The sequence below is a fragment of the Polyodon spathula genome, chromosome 6 (genome assembly GCF_017654505.1).
Source record: "Polyodon spathula isolate WHYD16114869_AA chromosome 6, ASM1765450v1, whole genome shotgun sequence".
In the NCBI taxonomy this organism is placed as follows: Eukaryota; Metazoa; Chordata; class Actinopteri; order Acipenseriformes; family Polyodontidae; genus Polyodon; species Polyodon spathula.
The window spans coordinates 22,245,697-22,270,874 of record NC_054539.1 but is presented as its reverse complement, the minus strand read 5'-3'; the positions used below and the strand labels follow the sequence as shown (position 1 = coordinate 22,270,874).

The 25,178-nt window shown below is 35.6% G+C and overlaps 1 protein-coding gene across 2 annotated transcripts; it reads right to left on the bottom strand.

Moving 5' to 3' along the window:
• Positions 1-332: 332 nt before the first annotated feature.
• On the bottom strand, positions 333-24,266 carry txlnba (taxilin beta a). Of its 2 annotated transcripts, none has more exons than XM_041252527.1 (10): positions 24,165-24,266; positions 21,951-22,276; positions 14,646-14,737; positions 14,044-14,214; positions 11,013-11,207; positions 9,629-9,748; positions 9,333-9,407; positions 6,827-6,919; positions 4,034-4,129; positions 333-2,872 (listed from the first exon to the last, which is right to left on the bottom strand). In XM_041252527.1, the coding sequence occupies exons 2-10, from the start codon at positions 22,204-22,206 to the stop codon at positions 2,408-2,410; spliced, it is 1,563 nt and encodes a 520-aa protein (XP_041108461.1). In that variant the 5' UTR covers positions 22,207-22,276; positions 24,165-24,266; the 3' UTR covers positions 333-2,407. The 2 variants fall into 2 exon arrangements, with proteins under 2 accessions (XP_041108461.1, XP_041108462.1); XM_041252528.1 differs by lacking the exon at positions 9,333-9,407 and adding an exon at positions 9,209-9,283.
• Between the last annotated feature and the right edge of the window lie 912 nt (positions 24,267-25,178).

Genomic DNA, 25,178 nt, shown 5'->3' with positions numbered 1-25,178 from the left:
TTTTATTTTATTGCGTTGCATGTTCCCATGTGTTGCTACAGCTATTTAAGTAGGGTGTGTGTATTGTTTTAATGTATTATTTTTTTTACATTTTGACCACTGAGATGGATTTACCAGTAAGCAGGAGGATGATGGGAAATGTAGTTCTGAGAGGTCCATGCGGGTACATGGGAAGCCATCTTGAGGCAGGGAATGCAATTTAGAAGTTTAAAAGAAGTGGTCAAAATGTAAAAAAAAAAAAAAAAAAAAACAATACACACACCTTAAAGTTGTAGCAACACATGGGAACGTGTAACACAATAAAATGAAAAGGTCCTTATATACCCTTTAAGTTTGGCAAAAACCTATATGAATGCATTTCAGGAAGATCCATGAGGTTTTCCATACTTTGAAAGTACTTCACTAATTACTTTACTTCCCAATATTAAACACATTCACTAACAACATGTCAAAACCCAACTTTTAGCCTTTTGCTTAGGTGTGGTGGTATCTGGTTCAGACCCAGCCTAGGAATTCCCTGAAAAAATATTCCCATGCATGGTAAATGGCAGCACTTTTGCAGTTGCTGTCCTTCACTTGGAGAAGGAACTTTTAAAATCTAATACCTTCATAAAAAAGTGAAAAGCTAAAGGGATTGAGAATTTGCACAATATGGGTGTAATGTTCAAAGCTTATTTTGGGTACATCACTGATAATAAAATAAAAAAGCAAATCCCATTTTTGCAATTTTATGTGCACTGGGCAAAACAGCATATACTTTAATTTTAAACACAAAAGCAAAGCAGATTTGTACTGTTTAAATGAGATACATTTCTGTCATGTGCCTCATTACTCTCATGTATGATTCTTGTTATCTAACCTAAACAAAGAAGAAAAACCCTGACTACATATCCTTTTATTATTCACTGTCAGGCTTTATCAATAGTAATAATAACCATGCCCGCTGCCTTGCACGCCTACAGTCACCACTGTGAGCACGCTGTTGTTAAATGTCACCCTGTCAACTAGACTGGTGACTTTTCCTTCAGGGGAAATTAACTAGATTGAGTCCTATAGCAGCTTGTTTAATGGTATTAAAATTAGATATACTGAATGGGTTCTCTTTCAAAGGCAAATAGGGAAGGATATTTTTCCTTGCTATGGCAGCTTTAGGTGCCTAAAGCCACATACCGACTACTACACTAAACTGTCAAAAATAATTTATTTTGATTTAACTGGATTATAGATACTAAGAGGAAGGCCAGTCTCCTTGATTGCATTTTGAGTTTTAAATGTATTCTGTGCTGTATATGTGTATATAAAAGTTAATTTACAGATCAACATATATAACCTATTCCAAAAAAACACAACCAGAACATTTCTAGGCTCCCGTAATGAACTAATTAAAAAATGAAAACCATTTTGTTTCATTCTGTCAATTGCAGCTACGCTTGAGTTACCATTGCCACATATTACAGCCACATACTACTGAAGATAATTTAGTAATGGTGACAATTGTAAATATGTTAATAAAGAGATGACAAGTACTGTACTACACAGCTATGTGGGAATTAGCTAGTTAGGTTGGGTACAGGATTGTACACAGCAGGTCATTCTCCCAACACAGCTAAACATGACAGCTGTTTAGGTCATTTAAATAGGGGCTTCGCATTAATCTGTTTATAAATAACTAAAAACAGGACATTTTCTTATAATAATGTAAAATGCCAGTGGGGTCCTATTTTTATCGTTTAGATAGATAGTGTCACTAATTAGATTCCTGTACTGTTTTACTTAATTGAATATACCCCAGAATACCTTTGTAAGATAGATCTGGGCTTCAATTTATGCAGTTTTCCTACGTTTTAACTTGCTATTTATTTTATACCAAAAAAACAATGTATGCACTTTTAATTCTTTAATATATTGGATTCTTATTATAACAAGATGATTCAAATATATAACAAGGCTAAATGAAATACAAAAAAAATTGCAAATCCACACTGTACCTCCACTTGAATGCATAACTTTCATCAGATTAAGCTAGCAAAACAAGCTTATAAACCCAGTTCAAAGACTTCAAGGTAAAGCATTACAGGAACATACGCACTGTTCCATGCAAACAGGATAAATGGTCTCTCTCTTCTCTCACTTTAAAATGCTCTCTTCCAATTTATATATATATATATATATATATATTTTTTTTTATTGAGTTATGTTCTGTGTTTTTACTTTGTTACCGTGATACAGACTTGTCTTTTGGTTTAACCTTGAATAATTAAAAAAAAACACAAAATGTAAATAATCTCCCTCAAACTCTATTTTAACTTTTAAAATAGTTTACAGGATGAAAATTACCTTATTAGAAAAACTTCAGACTCTGCTAGGGTTAATGTAGAAACTAAATTCAATTTAATGGCAGTCCAGTTTAGTCAACTGCTTCCAAGTCCCTGTCTGTTTGTTCCTGGGTGTTCTCCTGGGTGGCGCTTGGGTTGTCAGAGATGAGTTCTGCTGGGCTCTCACAGTTGACTGGAGCAGCTGTCTCGGGCTGTGGAGCTGGCAATCTTTCAACCTCTGCTACTTGACTTGCCTCGGAAGGGCCTGCCTCCTCCTCCTCTATGAGATGGGAGATCTTGAAAGCAGCAGTGAGATCATGAATGGTGGTATCCTCTGTCTTCAGGCTTGGAAGCTGAGGCAGAGGGAATGGCTTGTCCTCCTTGGCAGTCTCGTTCTCACTGTCTTCCTCCGCCTTCTTTATCTCCTCCCCTACGCCACGTATTTCCGAAATCTTCGTGTATAGCACGGTCCTCTCATCCTGTAGAGCTCGACACAGTTTCTCTAGCTTCTGGATCTTCAGCTGGAAGCACTCAAACTCTTTGTCCTTCACAGTTTTCTGCGGCAAGACAAAGAGTCAGTAAGCTTTTCAGTAAAACTCCAGCAATACATTAAACCACAAAGTGTTTTTTAGTTTTCCTTTTACAGTAAGGTAAACATTGATGCTTTGACTATTTGGGCACCCATCAACCTGTCCTTTACAACCTATGATAAATGCAACATCCCAACAATTAGCTAATCTAGGATTGCACCAAATAAGATAACCTGCTAATGTTGGAGTTTTTGACACAAGCTTGGTTATAACCAGGGATTCCAGTTTTCCCGCAATAAAAAAACGAAATTATCCGATAATTTTTTTTTTTTTTTTAAATCAGCTTTATTCTGCAATTAAAGTAAAAGGTTAAAATTGAGCCCACCCCCATCACATTAGAAGATACACAAACAGTACAATTAAATAACAGTTAACACAGGAAGTATTTATTCGAAGGAAGTTACAAACTCACCAGAGTTTACTTTAAACATTACAAATACATCTGTGTACTATTAATACAAACCAAAAAGTAGTTTTCATATTAGTTTATCTCAAGTTAGTCTTTGTCACGTGGGTGGCTATTGCCAAACTCATTGACCAGGTCCTTAGGGACACAACACACTGGATACTGAAGTAAACTGCAGATACGTTTTAACACAAATGTGACACTGACAGTGTGCCTTGTTCAACTGTGACCTCTATACACCAGAAGCAGTTTTATTGAACAAGTATATTTACTAAATTTAAAGCAAAATTCCCTGTGTTGATAATTATATATGATAAGTGCATTAGTTTGGTTATCAAACAAACAAAAAAAGCCTTGCATGTTTTTTGCCCCGTCCCAAGTGTAAAACAAAAAATTCTCAGACAGCATTGAAAATCTGTGTTTTTCTCAGTTATTCTGCAGCAAACAGATTCCTAGGATCTCTGGTTATGACATAGCAGACACTCTCTTGGTTCAAAATATCATTCAGTACTGCTTGCCGCAGTATCTTATCAAAGGCAAAATAGATTACTGAATCAATCAGAATCAAGCATTGTATGAACAGGTCATGAACTTGCACAACATAATGTGAATATCTTAATACACCACAGAATCCATTGATTGGCCATCCTGATTACATGCAAGAAAACACATATACAGTGAATACATACTAACTGCTGATTTTCTGATTGAATGCTACTCACCTCTTCAATCATGTCTATAAGTGCCTTGTTACAGCTCTCAAAGCGAGTTCTCCAGACAGTTGTTTCTTTCTCTAACTTCTTAATTTTCTTTGACATCTACAAAATTATTAAAAGAAAAACCAATTAAAACATATATAAAGTATTTTATGACACTGAACTATTATTAAAGCCCACCATTTCAGGGATTGCAAAACTATCTTTAGGAGGCTAAAAAGCTTTATAAGAACCTACATACGGAGATTATGTGTGCATGGTTATGGAGTAATGCCCTGTATCCACTAGATGTGACTATCGGAAACAGGGTATAAGACACATGTTTAAACTGCTCCGCAAAAAATACTTATTTTTTCACTAGCAACCCTCCAAAAGACCCATCTTCGCACATCTGGTGATTTTCACATACTCAAGGCATGGGTAGGGCAGTTGTTCCACTTTGGCTTCCATGGCTAGGTAGGTGGTGCTGGTGTTCTAGTCCATAAAGACATACCTTTTGGTGCCTCTTTGGCGACCTCAGACTCTAATGGTTGCTATGTCATTGGCTCAGGTGAACTTTTCAATATTCTATAACCTATTAGGCTCTCTTACAGATCTACACTCACACCACTTGATTTTGTGGGGGGACTTTACTTGTACATTAAACTCAGCCTTAGACCACTCTTCCTCAAAACTGTGTCTCCTTAAAAGACTTCTCAAGTTATTCACTCTTTTCTTGATAAGTACAGGATCTCTGGCTCTTGTCATTTCCCTTTTCCTACTTCAAATAAGGACTCTTTCTTTTCTCTTATCAACCATTCTTTCTTTTTTATCGACTATTTCTTCTTGACTTATGGTAGCATAGTTATATATGTGGTCATGCCCTCTTAGTGTTGGAAATTGCCTTTCTTAATTAGAATGTACCATGGGGCAATTGACGCTTCAACCCATTTATTTCCTCACAAATATCTTTCTTTTTTATATTAATTCAACTCCTCTACTATGTGGGAGACCTTGAAGTCCTACTTTCTCAGGCAAATAATCTCGTATACTGCCCAAACCAATAAATGACGCACAGGGAGACTTTCTCAGATAACTCATCTTAAAATTAGAGCAGAAATATATCTGTTCTCCTATCCCCAGACTTCATAAGCAAAGACTGGCCTTGCAAACTAAGTAAATAAATTAGGCCAAAAAATTGTTCCTAAAATCTATTTTTGAACATGACGACAAAGCCAATAAAAAATTTTTGCATCAGCTATGACAGTATGCCATCTCATATTTAATTAATCAAATTTGTACTCAGTCAGGCCAGACTTCTGTTTATCAACAGGAGATCAGTAATCAATATTTATTATTTTATTCCACTTATTTTTTTCAGAACCTTGTTATTCCTACCATAGATCCCCAATCTAAAGCTTGTCTGGAAGGAAATTAAATGCTTTGGAGTAAAATAGCTTTGGAGGAAATTAATCAGGCCATTAAATCGATGCATGGTGGCAAATCACCAGGTCCTGATGGGTTTCCCTCAGTTTTTTTAAGAAATTCTCCCCTCAACTTTCCTGTCTGCTATCTTCTGTTTTTTTCAGAATATTTTCTTTCTTTGTCTTGGCCTTTGACTCTTTGTCAAGATTCTATATCTTTGTTATTAAAAATGAAACAAGGATCCTCTGATTGCAGCTCATACTGCCCGATCTCCCTCCTTAATACTGATGTTAAGATTCTAGCAAAAGTGCTGGTCCATCACCTTGAATCAGTTGTACCTTCCATAATGTCCTTAGCCCAGAGTGGATTTATACAAAACAAGCACCCTTTTTTAAATCTTCAGCGTCTGTTCAATATTATTTACTCCCTATCAACTTTGCCCATTCCAGAGGTTCTTGTCTGCTTGATGTTGGGAAGGCCCTTGATCATGTTGAGTGGGATTACCTCTTTGCACCTCTCCAGATGTTTGTTTTTTGCACCAACTTTATCTCCTGAATTAAGTTACTTTACTCCTCACTTCATCACGGCACAAGGCAGCTTTCTTCTTTCACCCTTACTCGGTTATGCCATTGAAACTCTTTTTTTGCTTGGCAGCTGGGATGTGTACATCTCTGACCCTACATCTTTCCTCCCTCATATTCTTTCTATCTTTGAACTAACTAGTATTATATACTGGTTACATTCCCATCATCATCAGGGTGGCCCTGCATGGCTATGCATGGAAGCAGCGTCTTTTCAGTATACATCACTACCTGGTCTGCGCTGTTCCTCCCTACCTCTTCTTTTTCTTTCTTTACCTCTTGCTATATTATTTCTATCAATTGCAGTGTGCATTTAAGCGTGTTTGATTTTGCTCATTTGATAATCACTGCTTATTGTCTTAAAAACATTTATTTTATTCATGTTACAAAATCAATTACATTTTTAAAAAATAACCTACATACATGCATACATACACACACATGCATGCACACGCAGGCACGCGCACACACATACAACTGCGGCTCAAAAAAATCTTACTCTAATAATGTTACCCAATGATGTGTATTGAAATATATATCATTTATATAACTTCAATGTTGTGAAACCTGTTACGTTAATAATATATACTGTATTTTCACAACAGTGAAGCTGTGTTAGTTTTTGAATTTGACAATTTCTACAAATTAATGCTTGCATAAGAACCAATGGAATGGATTAGTTTTTATCCCTTTATAATGTACTGTAATTGTGTGAGCTTGTTTCAATAACAAATACTCATGCTTAAAGGCATCATAAAACTTGATATAGTAATTCAGCCAAGTGATTCCAATAATAGAATTGCTCAATACTCACTTTATCCATCTCTTGTTTGAAGTTTGCAAAAACGCCATTGCTCTTTGCCAGTGTGCCCTGGAATTCTTCAAACTTGTTAGTGTACAGGGTCAGCTGTTGAAAGATTTGTGAAAAAAATAAATTAGCCTTCCACTCAAAAAGAGGATCAGTAATAACACAGAATTATCTGAATGAATTGTACATTCTTATCTGTACACAGTCTTTATAAGAATCTGATGTAACATTGCTCAGTTAAAATCTAACCGAAATAGTTCAGATATCTTTATGCATGTCGTTCCAAAATTGGGCTGATAATGACACTTGCACCGACTCATCGTAACTGATGTAACAATCAACAGGCCAACATAAGAAGACCTCAAAGTGCAGGAAAGTTCAGAACGGGTGACCAGATCGCTGAGACATGCTAGAACTTTGCATTAGTTTCTATGTTTCTGGAATTATCTTTACAGAAGCAAATTGCACTCTGCACAACAGGATCATAAATTGTTAAGCTCTTGTTTTTTTTAGACTGTTGGTGAGTGGAAAGCACAGCATTTTAAATCATCCATTTCCACCTTGCTGTTTCCTCATGTTATATATAGCTAACATAATAAAGACATAATTGATCTTTTCTGCAATAAGGAAATAACTCTTCTGATAGTGCTTCAGACGTTTATAATAGTGAGAACAGTATATAGTGTTTTTAAAATTCCCTATGACCATACAGTACCTCTTTACTTTCCTTTCTTTTGTTTTAACTCTTTATATGCCAAGCAGCTTTTCTATAGCTTTCTGCTTATTTGTAATAAACTGTTTTTCAAAAGCAGTATACACAGGCACAGTAAGACTACATAGAAACAGGGTTTTAAGACTTTTTGTTTGTTCGTTTAAAAGGAACATACGCATAGGTATGTGGAGTGGTGAGTTTGTATGTAAACACATAGATTTGAGCACATTATGCGTCAAGTGATTTATTATCTGTGTCTGACCTTTTATGCCTCATTGAATTAAACATATTTTTCTACATGCAGATGCATTCAGACATTAAATGTTACTCATTTCTAATATTTCTTGACATCCTGTTAAATGGTTGTGAAGGGATGCCTTCAAAATGAATGCATGGACTTTTCTGACGTACAGTCTTTATTGATTCAGTTCTTATATTTGTAAATGATTATGAGAATATATGATAGAAGAAAATATAGGTGTTTTTTCACAATTTGTTTTTTTTTATCATGGTCATGGTGTTACATTTTTAAGTTGTTTTTTTTTACAATTACGAGTTTACAAATATTTTCTCATAATAAGTACTATCTGTTATACTGCCTGACTTGACTGCAATGTGCTTGTGAGTGTTTGCAGCTGCTGCCGTCTGGTTGCGATGTGGCCAGTATTTCCTTGTTAATGAGGCTTCAGTCTCAATGAGTACTTTCCAGGCTAAACAAGACTCCCAAAGGGGGTAATCCCCTGTCACCTCCTAGTGTGTCTCTAGCTATATGCCAACTCTCCTACCCCCAAACTTTATAAAGAAAGACTGGCCTTGCAAACTGAGTTTGATTTGCTGTAAACAAAATCAGGCCAAACATCAGGTCTTGTTACCTGCCTTAGTAGCAAGACCTGGTCAATATATCTTGGCACCCATTTTAGTGTTTTCACCTCAAGTATACCTTTTTTTTCTGTAGCAACTTAACCCCTTTAACTTTTTTGGTAACAAATGTTATAAAAGAGCTATACATGTTTTAAGCAGATCAAGTGAAATGTAATTATATAACATTTAAGACATATTCCATTATCAACCTATAGAAGCAAAACATAGCTGCCACATTTTTTTTTAACTATCCCTGTGTTTCTCAACCTCCTGAGGACCACTTTGAAATACCAATATATGGAATGGGTGAGGTGTATATTCTAGCTTTGGCGTAGTGGAGCTAAGGCTCCTGGCTACTAAATAATTTGGAGCCCTTATTTAAGTCAAGTCTGAACATTCACATTTTCTCTGGGTTTTTGCTGCCTTCATCCTCTCCTTCTTTGGGGGGGGGGGGGGGGGGGGTCCACTGTCCCAAAACCCAACCACCCTCCAAATGCTGTCATTGTTCCAGCCCAGTGAATTGAGGACGCTAATTACCAAACAAACTGCCTTTAAATATATCATAAAACACAGGGAACCCTTTTATTTGACTCTTATTGAGAACTAAGCATGTACCAGCAGTAGGATGGTAGACCATGATTCATTATTTTATTTAGTCATGCAAATTGATTTCCCAAGAAATAAATCTCATGAGAGGACTGTCAGTCCAAGATTTGGGTAATATTGAAATTGAAAAAGGAGAAACCACAGAACAAATGAGTCTGTGAAAGAGGTAAGTGAGGATGGCTGGGAAATGAGACATTGCGGATATTCACCTGCACTTGCATCACTGTATCTTGTTCTTTCAGTAGCTTAGACTGTAGCTTCCACTCAGCAGCCTGGGTCAGTAACTGTTGTTAGACACAAAACATTGGAAATGGAAGTTGTTAAGGAGTTTACCTGCTTCTTCAGCTTCAACTCCTCATCCCTCATTCCTTGGCACTTCTTTGTGCACTCAATTGCCTCTTTAAGCAACTATTAAATGGGGGGCATAACAAACAGAATCAGTCATTACTCACTGTAAAATATCTACATTATAGATCCAAGTTTATAATGCTTTAAATGGTTTATTTATTAAATTGTTACATGCACAGAAAGGCATACAAACATAAAACCATTGATATATGCACATTCTGTGTTCAAAACTGTATAGCTTCTTTAATAAAGCAATTCAGTGAAAAATGATAAATTCTTACATATTCTTTTTCTCTTTGGTGACGTTCCTCAGCTTCCTTCAACATCACTTGTGCCTGTTCTAACTTGGCATCCACCAACTGCTGTTGCAAATCACGGTGCTTGAAGATTTTATTTAAGTGCTAAAAAAAAAAAAAAAAAAAAAAAAAAAATACACATTTTAATCTGGTCCTTATTAAACAGTTATTAAACTGTATTCACTAAAATAGACATGGACTTTCCTTTGTTCCTAATAAATATCTAATAAAGGATACATACTCCAGTATATTCAATTACTTTTCCATTCAGACTTTAGGGTTAGATTGAATTTTGGAATGGATCTTTAATTGATTTTTACTTTGTATTCAGTGGGAATCGCATGTTAATTAATATGCTACATTTACTAAAACATGTTAACATGTTCTGTATAATAGTTTACATAATGTTTGTGATTTTAGAGTACACATTGCATTAGATATATGTATTTTAAGATAAGTGTCAAATGTCTGAGAATGATCTTGTACATCTTGGATAATGCACAATTTATAAACATTGGTATTTTTGCACTTCTAAACCAGCAGGGGTCAGACAGAAACCATATATTTGAAATTGAACACAGCGCAAGATTCTCCTCTGAGTTTTTCAGATTTATTTAAAAAATAATTTGTTGTTGATTTTTCAAGTTTACATTTCAAACATAAAAAAGGATATTCTGGCATTTTTTTTCTTTTACTTATATGTCTTAGAATTTAAGTAGATAGAGCAATGCTGGGTAGGGGCATTCTGAGGATTTATAACATTACAGTAAAAGTAGTATAGTAGTTATATGGGGTTGGGGCAAATAATTCAAACATTTCTCTAAACATAAAGTTAGATTTCCAAATCTTGCATGTTTTTGTTCCAATATACCTTATTTTTTAGTGCACACAAACAAGATCAATCAGCAATCCTCAAAAGATATTACAATTATTGGTTGCCTTTTTGAAACGCTTTTAGTGATATATGTTTCTTCTCCTTCTTCAACTACACAATAAGGGAAATAACGATGCTGAATCCAATGCTGGACTAAATTCAAACTCAATATAACTATCAATGTAACTACTTACACCTTTAATTTACTACTACTACTACTACTACTACTACTACTACTAATATATTTTAGACTGCATTTGTCCCTTGAACACATTTTTAAAATGTGATGCAACAATTCCCCTCCCCCTAAATCCCCAAGTGTGCTTCTGTTGTATTCTTTTAAGTCAATAGCACATTTCTTTCAATGCCACTATATACCATTTGAAAGCTTAAGAAGTCCACTGATTTATTGGACACTCTCAGGAGTACTTGAGTACATTGAATGCGAGTGTGAAGGGAAAGCTTCGATCAATGCGGATGGCCTGGTTTGGTTACCTCCTCCCTCTGCTCGTACTGGTCGAGGATGCCCTTGAGTTTGTTTGCCAGGTCGCTGTTCTCCTGACACAGCTTGTTGTTGCGGTCACTGTGCTGCTCAATCTGGCTCTGGATGTCAGTCAGGGTGTTCTGGAAGTGGGCAGTGATCTCCTTGCGTTTCTCTTCATCTTCACGAGATCTCTGAAGAGTTTCCTCCTGTGAAGAAATCACAGTTTTTTATTTGTGTACACATACGCATCCAGAATATCACATTTTATTTACTCACCTTTTTTTTTGCCACGCATATTTATGATGCATTAATTATATATTTCTCACTAGCTAAGGTATGCTCCTGTGTAAGAACTAGGCCAATACTATAAATCACTTTCGGGTCAATGTTTAGTCTTTTGCATCCCTTTTTCAAATAAAACATACAATAAAAATGAAAGTACATTGAAGAAATGCATGGTCTAAAACCAGTGGTTTTCAACCTGTGGTGTGCGTACCAGTACTGGTACACGACAGGCTCCCAACTGGTACTTGGCAGCAGCTGTTGTTTATGACGATGTGATTCCCCAACCACAGTACTCAATTAATCGCGCTATCAGAATGTATCAATTTCTTTGCACCACTGAACCATCAATCAAGAAAAGGACTTGGGGGCAAGTCTGAGAAATCAAAGTCCGAGCTTTCAAAGTTAATGATGGGGAACCAAAGCAGCCACTCTGTGTTGCTTGTGGTGAACTCTTGTCAAATAGTTTGATGAAGCTGTCACATCTTCGGTGACACTTGGACACAAAATCAGAAAACTGGTTGTAACGCGGCAGGTCAATAGCCATTTAAGATTGCACATAGTTACTGGTACACCTGATGGTCCCTGCTGGAGACTGGTACTGGACATGAAAAGGTTGAAAAACCGCTGGTCTAAACTATAGGAGAGAACTGAAATCATGTGTCAAGAAACAATATTTCTAGCATGAACCTGTTACAAGCATAGCCCGTCAGAAACTGTGTTTGGCCACAACCACATTTATTAGCATATTGAATCTCTGCATGCAGTGCCCCTAACAGCTGGGGTTGTTACAGATCTGGGAAATGTCATGTGTTCAATCAGCATCACCATTAATCAGTGCCAAAAGCCCTTTTAAAAATGTAAATGTTAGTTCATTACCAATACTGATTTGTAATTATCAATGTTTGCCTCCAGGCAAAATGGTCACAGGTTTGACTTCTAAAACAGGGTGTGTTCAGATACTCGTACTTGTAAAATTAACTTCTGAGTATGTTAAAAGCTGATTGGAAGTGAATTTTCCTCTTGTACGATCGTGGTCATTCAATTTATGGCCTCCATATGGCAGTAAGGTAGTACAAATATTCCAAGCTACCAAATGGCTTTTAAAACACTCAGTTGTAAAGGTGAGGGAAGGACATATTATTTTGTTTTCAAATCAACATATAATCAATAGATTTATTTAGTACCTGCCGATAAGTGTGCACCCCCTCCCACGTAGACAACATTTTGCCATGCATATACCAGGTAGTACTGTAGGCCTGTGCTGGTTCCGGATTTGCAGTTCTACTAAAATTCTTCCCATCTGTTCCACTGATGTTTGGGATCCCATGTTTAAAAATCCTAATGAAAGATAGAGTGCTAATGAAGGACAGTGCCCATGTCATAGCACTGCCCCTAAGAATAATAATCTAAATCTAGATGTTTGCTTTAACCTCTATATAAATTTCTTCACATCCTTCTGCACAAAATGTAGTTGATAGTGTTTTCCCTTCTTAAATGTATTGGTTTAAGTTTGAAATTATCCAGTAAGTTAGGGCTAGGGTTATATATTACAATACTCCTGTATTTTTGCTGATGTACAAATGAAGTCGAAGATAGTTACAAAAATAATGCTGGATAAATAAGAAACAAATAAATAAATACATAAAAAACAGCCTTGCATTAACATATAACTAAAGGCATACACTCAATACAAGTGATAGTTTCACAGTGTTCAAATAAAGTACAAACAGGTTTTCCCATTACCCCTATGTAGCAATGGAGACACATACTATATAACCTGAAACAAGGGCTACAAGGTCAAGACCCAGTGTCAAACCATATTAGTGTCTGTACCCATCCTGCGACCTTTGTCATCAGGGGGTTTGGCTTTCATCCTTGATTTATGTTTTTCAGGCAGGTCCTAGAGAACTGTAATGAAAGTGCTATGATTCTGTACTGTGCATTAATGTAGACCCAAGCAGGTTCTTTGTAGAAAAGACAGTGGAATCTACCATGACCAACAAAAGTAAAATGTTTTTTTTTACAGCGCTGTCCCTAATGGAAGTTTGAAAGGGACTGACAAAGAGTAATTTCAACTGAGAGCTTTATTGACCTAGTTTACAATTATGACCTATCATGTGCCTATTTAATACTGATATTTTATACTTCATGAGGAAAAAACATTTATTTAAAATACAAGTCAAACATATATGTCAATTACCAACATTTATTTTTGAACAAACGTATAGTACATGTACCTACATTACAGCTTGAATTTTCTTTTTGAGAACCACACAACAGATTTATAAAGTTAAAAAAAAAATGATGTACCATCAAGTTTTGTATATTGTACTAATATTTAAGCAACAATGTCATCAATCCACTAAGGATTGGTCTCAGTTAAAATAATTAAAACATCTCTGTATCTACTGAATACATGCTACAGTAAATGCTCTTACACTAAAGGTTTGATTTAATCAACCTATACCCTGCTGGCATACCCTGCTGTGACGCCTTTGGTTAATTAAGCTTCCCTCCTTACTGGAGTTTACTCAGATGTGGAATATAGGAAAACAATACCCAGTAATGCAGATATTCAGTAATCACTTACTATGTTTTATTGTCAAAAGACAAAATATCTTTATGAAGTAATGCATGGTTTAGTTTACAAAAAAAAAAAATCTAAGCTCAGCCTCTTGAATAGTGATTCCTAATCAGGTGGCCACGGTAGCCGGACAAACCTAACCTTTACTGGCAGGGAAACGGTCCGATACTTACCTTGAGTGTCTTGTTGTGTCGCTGCAGCTCTCGACACAGACCCTCCAGCTTGCTGCGTGCGAGAATGGCTCTGCTGTGCTCACTTTGCAGATGGTCCTTCTCCTTCATAATCAGAGCTTGTTTCTTCTGAAGAACTTTCAGCTGTCTCTGCTCAGAACGGTGCTCTTCCAGCTGAATGGGGTCAGATTGTAAACAAAAAGCTATTAGAGGAGAGGAATGGAGTGGAATAACTTCCATATGTGTTTGTTATGTTATGGCAAACTACTAGACCATACATTGTAAACTGAGCTAAGGTATTACAGAAAATTACAGATAGCAATTGTCTCTGTCTGCAATAGTTGATGAGAGAGGTTGATGACTACCATGGGAAACACTTTAAACCGTTTCACAAAATTAGAATCCGTCAACCTTGTTTAGTCTGTGTTGGTTGTTGATTATTTTCCTCTGGTTTTATGATTATTTTTTAATTCTTAAAAAAAAAAAAAAAGTTTATTTCCCTTTAATATCTTTTTAAGAAAGTAGTCCCAAGATTTCACCTCTGTATTGATAATACTTTGTGCAGTCATATAGTCTGATAGTGGTTTGGAATACTGGTAACTTACCAGTTCTGCATACTTCTTGAAAAGAACTTCTAGTTTCTCCTCTGCGGTATTCAACTTGTTTAAGCTTTGCATAAGCAGTGTGGCTTCTTTCCCTGGAAACAGAGCATTTACCAAGAAATAAGGATGAATTCGTTCATACAGAATTAAAAATATATATTTGTCAACTACAATAATAAGACACAGCATTTTGTTATATTATTCTTTATTTGACCTGGATATGAGGTTCATCCAAACTTTTTTTTTACTCTGCAGAAATCTAAGACGTTTGCACCAAGAGGGTAAGTGAATGGACTGATGCTGAATCCATATTTATGACTTAATGATGAAAAGCAATTCTGTTTAGTATTCATTTCTCTCTTCCTGTCCTATGAGCTAAAAACAGCTAGAATGGGAAAGACAGAGTAATCCACTTCAGCCAATCTCTTATTATTTTATATTGAGTTGGGAACAGAATTACCATAGGGGCATCCAAATTTAAAAAGAGATAACATTTATGAAAAAATACTCAGTAAGTGATTTAGTTAAGACACAATATAATATCCCTTAAAAGAAAACAGCTTTGCATGACACTGTAGGAATAAAATTAATCTCAATAGACTTGCAAATTTGCAGTACAGAAAAAAAAATTACATAACAGTGTGCAATGTCTCCCTCCAGAATAAAACTTAACAAATTTATTAGACTTATTTTCAACTACTAATATTTCATTTTATATTCCTGTTACAATTTCCAAAAAGTAATGGTTTTCATTTTAATATTTAAACATACTTAAACTAAATGAAACCTATGAGAAATTTGAAAATGAATGAAAATGTTTGTGTTTTTAAAACTTTTACAAACAAACAAAAAAAAAAATATATATTATATATATATATATATATATATATATATATATATATATATATATATATATATATATATATATAAATATATTATTTATAGCTCAGTTATCTCTAATGTTTATTGTTGCTGTTTATTATAAAGAAAGAAGGTTGTAATTTCCTATCCTATCAATAATTCAAGAGCAGTTTAGATTGAGTGCATATCAAAATATATTTTATTCATAAAAAAAAAACAAAAAAAAAAACACTTTAGTAAGGACAGACTAGAACGCTAATTTGGTGTGTTTTTCCTTTCCAAAAAAGAAATAAATGTGTAGAAGCCTTGAGAATCTAATATGTTCTTGTGACACCTTATATAGAAATACAGAACAGGGAGATATTACATTTCTGGTCTGGTTATCTATCTGGGCATATCGATACAATAATTACATTAATTGTTAATTGATCTACTGTGTAACGTATAGTCCTTGCCTTTTAAAAGCCCCTGAGCATCTGTCGGAAAGGCCTGCTAGTTTAAACAACAGATCTAGCACCATTTTGGAAATTCTAATCTTAAGCATAGATGCTAGAAACTAGTATGACATAAAACAGTCAAGTGCAGTATGTTGACAGGCTATATTAGATTTGATGTATTTTTCTAGGGTGTCAAACTTGGAATAATGAGCATTTGGTAGAAAATACACAGTCAACTGGAATGAACTTATTGCCCATCTTAATTTTTACAATACCCTGTCAATTGATTGTGCTTTAAATCCTATCATAGAGCTCCCCAGGGTACAGCTAGTATATGGATAAGCATTGCCTCCAAGGGCGTCATTTGCTACGGGCAGGGCAGGGGAGACAGTTGACCCCCTCCCCCGACCCTGGTTTGCCCCCCCTCAGATGATCTAATCAATGTTTCTCAACCCTGGTCCTGGAGGACCCCTGTGGTTGCTGAATTTCATTCCAGCCGAGCTCTCAATTACTTAATTGAACCCTCAATTGAACTAACAGTTTGCTTAATTAGATTTTTTTTAATGGTTTTGCTTATAAAACGATGAAGAGTTCAAGTTACTTAAAAATATAATTTTAGACACAACTTGAAAAATCCAACTCTTTAGGAGCTAAAAGTAACTCAAAAGTTCTGATTAGGCAAATTAATAGTTATAGTGAGGGTTCAATTAAGTAATTAAGAGCTCGGTTGTAACAAAAACCAAGACACAGGGGTCTTCCAGGATCAGGGTGAGAACCACTGATCTAGATGATCTATATGGTGTTATGTCGTCCACCTTTTGACCGATAATTACCTAAACCTAAATTTACATTTTAGTGATGCCTTTGATACAAACTAAATGTTTAGTGATAAAACAATATCTGAGTAGCAGGTGTTAGGTACTCATACAAATTCCAACTCAAGCAAATCCCTTAAATAATAAGATCTACTTCAGTGACAAAGTTCCAATCATTCTAGTATATACATTATAAGCAAGGGTGTTAATGTGTGCCCTGTTTGGTTATATAATTCAGTATGGGCTGCATCATTTTATTAAATATGTGGCACTGACCAGATCTCTCTTCCACATGTCACATGATGGGACTGCCTTTTTATTTTTAGCTATAAGAATGAGAATCCATATTGTTCAAATTGAGTTCTGGCAAAATCAGAGTCTGTGACTCCTAAGATTGTTAGTACAGGCTCAGGATCCAATCTTTTGTTAAATATCTCAGAGTAACAGCCAAATATGTTTATCCAAAATGTATGTAGTTTAGGATGCATCCAAAAGTGATGGGATAAAGTGCCCCCACCTACTTTACACCTATCACAGGTCGATGAAACTTCTGGAAAGACCTTATAAAGTTTGGCTTTAGAATAATGAAGTCTATGTATAATCTTAAACTGAATCAAGTTATGTTTAGCATTGACTGAGCACTGATGAATGTTACTAAGACTGTCTTCTGACGTATCCCCCGAAACCAGCAAGCCAAGCTCCAATTCCCAAGTGTGTTTAATTTAATCTGATGAGGTATTGATTTGTTTATTAAACAAATTATAAATTACAACAATATGGGGAAATTGTCATAAACTCATCAAGCTCTGGGTTGCATGTTTTATTTTCAAACAGAGACAAATTTGTCCTTGTAAAATGTCTGACCTGTAGGTTGTGAAAAAAGGGAAGCCAGCAATCTATACTCTCTCTGTAACTGTTCAAAAGATGCAAAATTACATCAATGTTTAAATCATTTAGTGAGATGATTCCCAATTCTCTCCACTTGGAAGAAACAGGATCAATTCTTGAAGGAAGAAAGGCATGATTGAAGCATATTGGACTGTAACTACACATGCTAGAGACCTTTAAGTACATTTTAATTTGTTGCAAATTTGAATAGAATTGTTGATTATGAAATGATTTCCATAGACTGATTTATATATCTTGGCTGGGGCATTAAGCAGTGCAGAGAGTGAGGTTTGGGTGCAATATGCCAATTTATAACCAGGAAGGAGTCTCACTATTAAAATGATCTGGATAGCAGTTCTTCCAGTATGTAAAGATTTTAAAATTGGCTGCCCAGTAGTAAAACTTACAATATGGGAGTCCAAGACCAGAAACCTTAGTTTTACAGAGATGTTTTTTTAGAAATTCTGGAAGCCTTATAGACACATATGAATAACATAAGTCCAGTGTTTTAAAAAAGCTTTGATGATCAAGGCAAACAGGAATGGTGAAATGGGGCACCCCTGTTTAGTTCCACTAAATAACTGGAATGGATGAGAAATATTTAGATTTCTAATAACAGATGCCATAGGTTTTGCATAAATGATCTTAATCTGTATGTTTAGAGTAAACAATATTAAACAGGTGGTGCAAATGTATGTATATATATATATATAGATATAGATATATAGATATATAGATATAGATATATGATATTGGGCGATACAAGAAAACTTCTGTTTGAAATACTGGCTTTGTACAGTGATTGGGGAGATCTGAGATTGATTTAGAGTGATTTATCATTCATAACAGTAAGGCGGACATATCCTTGTCACAGATGGCTTGAGTGGTGTGTGTGGGTGACGTCAGACGATACAGGGCTAAAATGGCCGCAGCCTTATCTTTATTAAATAACAAAACAAAAATTATACAAAACACAAAGAAACTGGAACATTGGCCAAAACAAAATAAGCACAAACAGTTAAACAGAATGAGTACCTACAAGGTCTCACAGATGGTAACAATTGTTTGTCCTTCTCTTACTCACAGTATCTTTCCACTATCCTCCTCATAGCTCCCACCACCTTGATGAGCCAAGGCGGTCTCTTTTATATCCTGTGGCCGGAGCCTTATCTACCTATTGATCAAACAAGTACATTATTAAGGCTCCAGCCACATTCTCACAGGTTTATTTAAGGAACCCCATCCTTGCCACACACCCTCAGAACGTGTATGCTGTGTGGGGACCCGCTACGGTGAGGAGAAAAACATAACTGGACATTCCAAATTGGAGGAAAAATAATAATAATAATTGGTCATTCTAAATTAAAATAAATAAATAAATAAAAGTGAGTCTCTCCTCCGACAGTTATTTTTAGCGGCGCCTCCTTGGATTTTTTGCAAATGGTGTCATATGTCTGTCACTGCTTCATAACCTCCTTACCGAGGTCCGGGTAGATAAACACTACCTTACCAGTCGAAGAACAAGTGGATTCTTGCAATAATTGGCCGTGAGTGAGCTCCCAGTGCCAATTTCGGTGCTAAGGATCTGTGCGCTCTGTCGACCTCAAATGGTGTCTTGAAGTTATCTTTCCCTAACAAAGTAGGACTAATTGCAGTAATGAATTCTGTGGATCGTTCGTTTTCTTCCCCTTCTGGCATGCCAATAATTCTGATGTTTTGGCATCTGGACCTGGATTACCTGTCGTCAACTTTTAAGTGGAGACTTCTATTCTTGGTGCCCAAGGTTTTGCAGAGCTGGTCTAGCAATGGTCTGTAGAGGCCTGTACTATCCCAGAGACTTGTGCACCAATCTCAGACAAAGATTGTTGTGTGTTGTCTGAACATTTCAACATTCTTATTGAAATTCTACAGTTGCTCAATTGCTGCCATGATAGCTGCAGACTTAGGGTGTATAGGAGCAAGACTTTCACCCTGCTGTTTCAGTTTGCTGTAGGGCCAGGACTACTTCTGAGTCTGCTGTTGATTTCTCTGCTTTCTTGGTAGGTTTCAGTTTGGTCATAGTTGCTCAATATTAAGATGTTTTGGGGACTTTCAGAAAAATGTTTTATATATATATATATATATATATATATATATATATATATATATATATATATAGGGTTAAAATAAGAAAACTAGCGGAGATCCTCTTAAACGCGTCTACTCCCCCCACCCCCAATACATTTTTTTAAACATTATTCTTTTCTAATCTAACCAGGATAAATGACGCTGGTGACGGTTGCTACGTGAAGGCGTAGAAGACAATCATTCATAATTTTTTGTCCAGTGATTATAATAAACAAAACACAGAATTACATGCGTTCTATTATTTCTATAATAATATAATGTTATTGATATCATGAGGGAAATGTTGGATGTTTGCCACAGCAGGTGGAAAACGATAGAAATTAAACACAGCGAGACAACAAGCAGGGATTTCATGATATTATCAACACCAAAAAAAGTGTGGCGCCACATTGCACTAGTTTAGAATGATACCGGAATTCAGAACTGCTCTATAAACTCATCGTTGTCTTTTACATAGGTGGATCGGCAGAAAATAATATTTAAGGTGGTACACTACAGTATTAGATATACTCTGTTTTAAATATACTGTTATAATTACTGCTTTAAGATGTTTCATGGCTTAAATATGCATTCATATGGAAAGAAATGATTAGGCAATGCTATCCATGAAAATCAACAGATTAATTTTTCTAACATATTTTCGCCGTATGCAAATGTTGGTATTAGTTCGGCAGAACAAAGGTTCTTTTTGTGCATGATAAGGGTCAGAACATACCTGCGTACATCTACTGGGGCCGAGAGACTGAGTGATCTTTTGGTTATTGCGAGCGAACCCGTCAAAGTAAAAACATACAGGCTGGTGTTGACAAATTTGTCAAGTTGAAAGCGAGATGCTACCCCCTTTTATTTTAATTTATTCATGATTATCTGTGTAAACATGTTATTTAAAACTTTGCTACATATTTCTTTCGACATTCACATGAATGTGGTGCTTATTTAGCAGTTTATGTTCATTGGTTTATATTTGATAAAAGTGTCATTCTTTGTGGAAAGCAGGTTAAATGTATCAAACTTAACTCAAGGTTGTAAGTATGTCTATGTAACAAATCTGGTAAGATGTATTTAGATGGACGATATAAATAAAGAGTACTATATTCTTACCCCTGGCTTTTTGTGAAGCCTATGCAATACATTAAAACATTTTGTTTCAATGATCAGAAATAAGAGTAGTCTAATCCCTAGCTGCTACTGTAAAACGATTTAAAAACATTATGCTGTACCGCTGTTTGTTTAATGTAGCCGTAGCTACAGTATGTAACTGAAATGTTTACTTGACTGCATTGGAAGCTGGCAGCAGAGCAATTCGGTTAACCTCAAAGCCTTTACCCACTTTTACAGCACACAGGTTTCAGTGAAAATGACTCTCGTAACGTTACACATTTTAGTACTATAAAATGAGACTCAGTGGAACAACATTTTTTAAAAAATACAGTACTTACATTACACATTTTGTATAATTTATTTTAAGAATAAGAACAACGTTTTCTTATTTTAACTCTCAAATATATAATTTATATTTTTGAATGCTATCTTGTTCTAAACAGGTGCAGGCACTGCTTGTAAACTGGCACAATTAAATGTATTGATTTCTCTGGAAAAGGGTGCTACATTTTAAAAGAAAAAAAAAAAAAAAAAAAAACATTACCAGTAACATTTTGGCCAGTAGGCCTCCAACTGGAGATATCTGAAAGGAAGCAAATATATGTATTTCCAATTTCTCTTAAGATAATTATTTTGTTTCTAATGGCTGTACTTTACTAATGCACAAAAATTCTCAATAGGCCAATAAAAAAGATAACATTCTGCCTTCATTTTTTTTAAGTCAGAAAGTAGCATGGACTACTAATTGACCTTTGTAGAAGGCACAGTAGCCAGCCATCAAAGCCAACACTCAAACAGATGCGACTGATGTATTTTTAGAACAGGCTGTTCTTCTCACTGCTACACATGAGCTAAAAATGTAGCTAGTAGTGCCTTTTTACCCTTGGTTGGTGCATAGACAAGGCATGGTTTGTTAACTCCCTTATAAAATGTTATAGTTTTATACCACAATTAAAACACAGTCAAATGTAGTGAAGCTTAGGAAATCCAGTCAAACAATACTAAAAAGAGAAGATACATTAAAACATAAAAAGACAGTAAATCCATTATAAAAACATGGTGAAAGAATCTCTACATACCTAACCCTTTAATGATCTTCTTCTCTAGCTTCTGTTCCTTGCCAGCACTGGCCTCCTTGGCTGCAGATGCCTCGCTGGTGACCGGCTGCTCCCCATTGGTGTCGTCGGATTCCCCTTTATCTTCATCTTCTGGCTCCTTGTTGGCGCTCTCCTGCTCTGAGCTTGCCCCGGACCCATATGTGTTAATGATGTCCTCCAGTTGTCTATTGAGCTCTTCGGAAATGTCACAGATGCTTGTCTCCATTTTAGGCTCCATAGCAGTTGGTGTAGTGATTGTTTTCTGGTCAGCAGTGGGTTCTGAGGATTGAATATTGGTTCTGATTTACCTGATGGGTATGCAGAGAAAGAAATAGTGAGGATGAGGAACAAGCAATATCTTCTTTTTAAAAGAAATAGATTCAGCAGCATTTTCCTATTAAGGCAACATTATTTATGTTTTTATTTATTGTGACTTTGTTTCTTCATCAATTCACACTAGAATTACAAAGGTTTTGAGAGATTATATTGGTGTAGATTCACAGCAAAGATTAATGTAGTTTAGATGACGATTTAAATATGGTGAATTTCTTTTGCATCTGCTGTAGTTAGAAAAATAGTGATTGTATTGCAGTTTCCCAGTGACTGTGAGTAAAATATTTACAAGACATTCACTATGTTACCATGTGCTTTAGTTTTTAATACTCAACAGCCAGTAAGGAAAAAGGCTGATGTTTCAGCTCAAAATCATATTTGTTTAAAGGAGTGCAAGGTAGACTTGACCATCTTGTTTTTGTGGGTAGTCCAGACATCAGACATTTGTTTTCAGTTTCTGCAGTACCCCAGAACTGAACAAAGTTAGAAACTTTGAAAATATTTCAATGAGAATTCTTATCAATGTCTGAGAAAGTGTTTTGGTAAACCACTAAAATACTTGTAAAATGCAAATGCCTTACCAGTTCATGTGGAATATGACAGAATAAATCACAAAAAATGCTACAACTGGTTATTTGCTCTGCATTGTATTATTATACTCCTAAATCATTAGAATTATTTGTCTCAGCTGAAATGAGGAAACTTATTTGCTAGTCATTGTAACATGACATGAGCAAGGACAGAATTGGGTCTCCAAGCACAACCATTAGCCATTGCTATGCAAGGAAGAACTGCAGTATCCAGCATACTGTCTATCAAAGTTTAATGTCTCCCAGTGTCTGACCCTGAAATGCCACAAATTGGCACAAAATCACACTAGGTGGACGTAAGCATGAAACACTTGACATTTTACTTGGAAGGAATCTTAGTCATCCTACATCTTGTTTATCTGTTTTGTTTCTTATTTCCATAGTCCAGCAGCTTATCAGGATAAATTTAGCTGACTCCCCCCTTACCATCCAGCAGACAGGCACATGGCACCTGTTCTATGCCAGGAGCTATTTTTGGCACTTCTAAATACGGTCACGGTAACTCTTGTTCTAGCCTCTTCTAAAAAGAGATCAGTTATAATGATTATTTATATGAATATATCTGTCATATATTAATGATCTTTTTTGTATGTCTATATGTAAACAACTTAGTCTAATATTTTTGGCTAAAGCCTAAAATAAATGGTTGAATCTTGAATATAAATTGGCTACTAGAATATATCTACAATATCTATAATAATCATACAGTACACAATTAATAAACACAATTCTTTATAACACGAAAAAGGGGTTAAGTACAACAAGAAATATAAGAAATATATTGAAAATCATAACATTTATATGTTTAGTAGAAAATTTAAGACATGTAGCGCAGCGATTCCTAAAAGTTTCTGCAACAATAACATTTGTCATTATATAGTTATTCCTGGAAACTTAGTGTGTACATATTTAAAAAGTTGTTCCTGTTTTATCTAATCTAAAATGTGTTCATTCGGCTGAATAATGGTAAGCCACTCGTAATATATTTAGCTGGTTAAGGAACTTAAAGCCCCATACTTTGTTATGACACTTTATATATTCTTATTGTATAGACCAAGTGAATACACTATATAATTGCATGTGCGTTTACAGTTTAAGAGCACACATGGAACATGTGTGGAGAGCAACTAACTCTATCTACAGCTGATCAGGTTACCTTAAAACCAATGTATCATTGTTCCAAAGCAGCAGTTAATGCAGCAAAATCTCGTACACAGTGTAATTTCAATAGCTTTTCCTATCAAACAGTAGTAAGAAAAGAGATGGGACTTACCAGAGCTTGCACTGAGGGGAGAGAGTGACGAAGAGGGTTCAATGACACAGCAGAAAGAGGCACAACAGCTGTGTGGAGCAGGCCCTTAAAATAACTTGGAAACACCAATGAAGAAAGAGATTTTAAAACAGGGGTGTTCGAAACAGTGCTTTTAAACAGGGAGGGCTCCAGATTGCTGCCAAACTGGACAAAGTGACAAACCATAAAGGGGGATAAGGGGTTATCAGATATCCCGTATGTTATCTTCATTGTAACTGTAACAATCAGGGAAGACCACAGTTGGAAAAAACCATGCTTCTTTCTTTCAGGAAGCCTAGTTTTAAAGGATAGGTACCCAAGGAATTTAAATCAATTTCTTTACCTCCTATTAGCACTAGCAACATTATGATGGGATGGGCCCCCCTTTTCATTTTTTTTATTTTATAAATGTTGTAGATGGAATATTGAGTTGCTTTTATCTGTGCTGTAGGGCAGTCTTACCCTAGCTTCAATCCAACCATATGACCTACAGCACAGGAAGCAGTTAGAAATAAATCTGTGTATCCCTAAATAACGTAAAAATATGGAAATAACAAAAACATATTCAGCATTATGTTAAAGGGACCAATGAGAATGTTAATAAGACTCCTAACACAAAATGTGCTGCTATTTTAATTATGTTTTCTTATTGAGAAGTGTTGAAACCCTCCTAATAAAAACTGTCTTCATCGTGGAATGTAATCATGGTAGCTCCCAGTCTACTGGAATTCTCTGTCTTGTAATTGCTGGACACTCTTGTGTGCTTGTGACCCCTTTCTATAGTAGCATGGTTTTGAGTGCTTATCATAGCTCTGCTTGTCAGACTGGGATGAGATGCTTCAGATGCTGTAATGAGTTTTTATAAAACTCCGTTAACATGGTGGAGGGGGGAGGGCATAGAACTGGAGATAGTAAGGCACATGTTGATACAACTTCATCCAACACTTCAGTAAAAATGTATTACATTATTGTAATATAGACACATGACAAACATTT